The sequence below is a fragment of the Echinops telfairi genome, unplaced genomic scaffold (assembly GCF_000313985.2).
Source record: "Echinops telfairi isolate 266 unplaced genomic scaffold, ASM31398v2 ScPeMD7_4;HRSCAF=17, whole genome shotgun sequence".
Classification (NCBI taxonomy): domain Eukaryota; kingdom Metazoa; phylum Chordata; class Mammalia; order Afrosoricida; family Tenrecidae; genus Echinops; species Echinops telfairi.
In genome coordinates, this window is record NW_022103900.1 from 2,558,794 (window position 1) to 2,560,981 (window position 2,188).

The 2,188-nt window shown below is 30.1% G+C and overlaps 1 protein-coding gene across 1 annotated transcript in view; it reads right to left on the minus strand.

Annotated features, from left to right (window-relative positions):
• Nucleotides 1-697: 697 nt before the first annotated feature.
• HAT1 (histone acetyltransferase 1) overlaps nucleotides 698-2,188 on the minus strand; it is a gene marked incomplete at its 5' end in the record, with an annotated part of 39,983 nt that continues 38,492 nt past the window's right edge. The window contains one exon of the mRNA XM_004703740.3: nucleotides 698-1,126. Within this exon, the coding sequence (XP_004703797.2) occupies nucleotides 959-1,126 (168 nt within the window). The remainder of the gene's footprint in view (nucleotides 1,127-2,188) is intronic.

The following is a 2,188-nucleotide window of genomic DNA, read 5'->3' on the forward strand; positions in this document are numbered from 1 at the left end:
AAAAAAAAAAAAAAAGGTTAAGATAGTGGGACTTTGCCCTCAGCAATGAGTAAGCCGGATTTTTAAATGGTAAAAATTCAACTTTACATCTGGCTTTAGATGTTGTATAATACCTGGTTTACTCTGTAACATGTTATAAACATCAAACTTTTTAGTGATTATCTAGCAATTAATTAGTTATACTTAGTGAAAATTAAGCATTTTGGCAATAAATACCTTCATGTTCCCTTTGATTTAAATACATTATAATAAATCATAATATCCATATACTTTTATAAGATGTATTTTTACAATGGTATATAAAAATTGAATTTTTAAAAGTTGGATTCTATAAACTGCTTTCTATAATACCTTAGTTTATAAAATGTTTATGCCAAATTCTAAATTAGACGAAATTTATTATCTGATGCCAAACATTAGATTTTAGATTCTATCAAGTTTCCCTCCTCTCTTATGTGTCCATATCCCACAAAATAGTTACTAAAAGTTTCTTAAAAATGAGCTAACATAAAAAGCCCAACTTTACATTAGGCATAGTTCCCATAGAGAAACCAAGATCACCAAGAAGATCTTAAAGAAATGTATTTTAAAGGTGCTAGAAAGTAAAAGCAAAATATGGAAGGAATAATAAAAACTTACGATTGTTAAAATAAATGGAAATTTTATCACCATTATTTAAGAATCATATCGTCACACATTAACATATCACAATCAAGCGTTTATTGTATATGCTTATACTGTTTAAGAGGGGAAGCAATTGCAGTGGTATTTCAGAAGCTATACCTTTTTTCAATGGAATATATGCTTATAGATTCTAAATAGTATTTTAAAATATACAATCTCTCCAAAAGAAAATATTCAACTAAAGATAACTTTTAATGTAAGTAAAATATCACAAAATATTAAAATTAAAGTCATCATGGGAGTTTTCACAGCAATTGTACAGACATTTGTATCTTTACTCTTGAGCAAGTCGTTCAATGACACGTCGGTAATCTTCCACGAGTTCCTGAAATCTCTCTTCCAGTTGTTCATGTTGCATGCTTATTTCTATTTGGTTCATCTGGTTTGTCAGTTCTTCTGGTCTGAGACATTTTCTCATCTTAGCAAGATCTCTTTGCTTTTTCTAAGCAAGTAACACAAGTATTTGTTAGACTCAAAAGAGGAGATGTTCCTTTGTATTATCATTTTAAATCTCCAATGTTTAAAAAAAAAGTGCATGAATATACCCATTTGTCCGTTTTTTTTTCCCTTTCTTAAGGAACCTAAACTTAAGACTAAACACAAATTGAAAACCCTCTAAAAGGTGCTAAAGAACTATTTTCATCAATTGATGGGAAATAAAGGTATGTGAACAGAAGCTTGCTCCAAAGCATAATAATAAAAAAATCTTAATGTCTCATTAAGTATAGATGCTCAAACATGTCTTTAATAGATAGAAAAATAAATGAGATGAGGTACAGATACATGATTAGTTTGGGGACTACCACCACTGTATTCTTATTTCCAGATTCCCTTATCCAATATAATTTCTGACCACATGTTAATTTTAACTGTCAGAAAATTTTCAGAAAGATAAATGAAAAAACAAACAAACAAACAAAACACAAACCCTCACTTTTTAGACTGCTACAGATTTTACCAATATTCTTATTAGAACATATAAGAGTTGATTTTAACTTACTCAGTTACAACATAAGTAAACTGAGCTAAGAAGCCTGGATTCAACAACAAACAGTTCAGCTGGGAATCTGTACTCTCAGTCTCCATATCAAACTGCCTTTCAAAATATACCATTACAATAATTTATACCCATCCTAAAATGCAATAAATGGCCCTTAAGAAGCACCCTAATAATTTTAGAATACTAGGCAAATGTTAGGATCACTACTTAAAACTCATAATAAAATTAGTCATACAAAGTTAAACACTCAAAATTAAATTAGTCACACAAAATTCCTAAAATAAGGTAAATAACAGTACTGAAAACAGGCATTATAAGAATAAGCTAACTGACCCAACAAAAAGTTAGATTGATCTTGGGTCTAAATTAGAAGGCTTAAAGAAGTAAAAATGAGGGTGAAGAAAGTTGATGGTGCCCGACTATCAAAAGATAAGAGTGTCTGGGGGTCTTAAAGGCCTGAAGATAAACAAGCGGCCATCTAGCTGAGAAGCAACAAAGTCCACA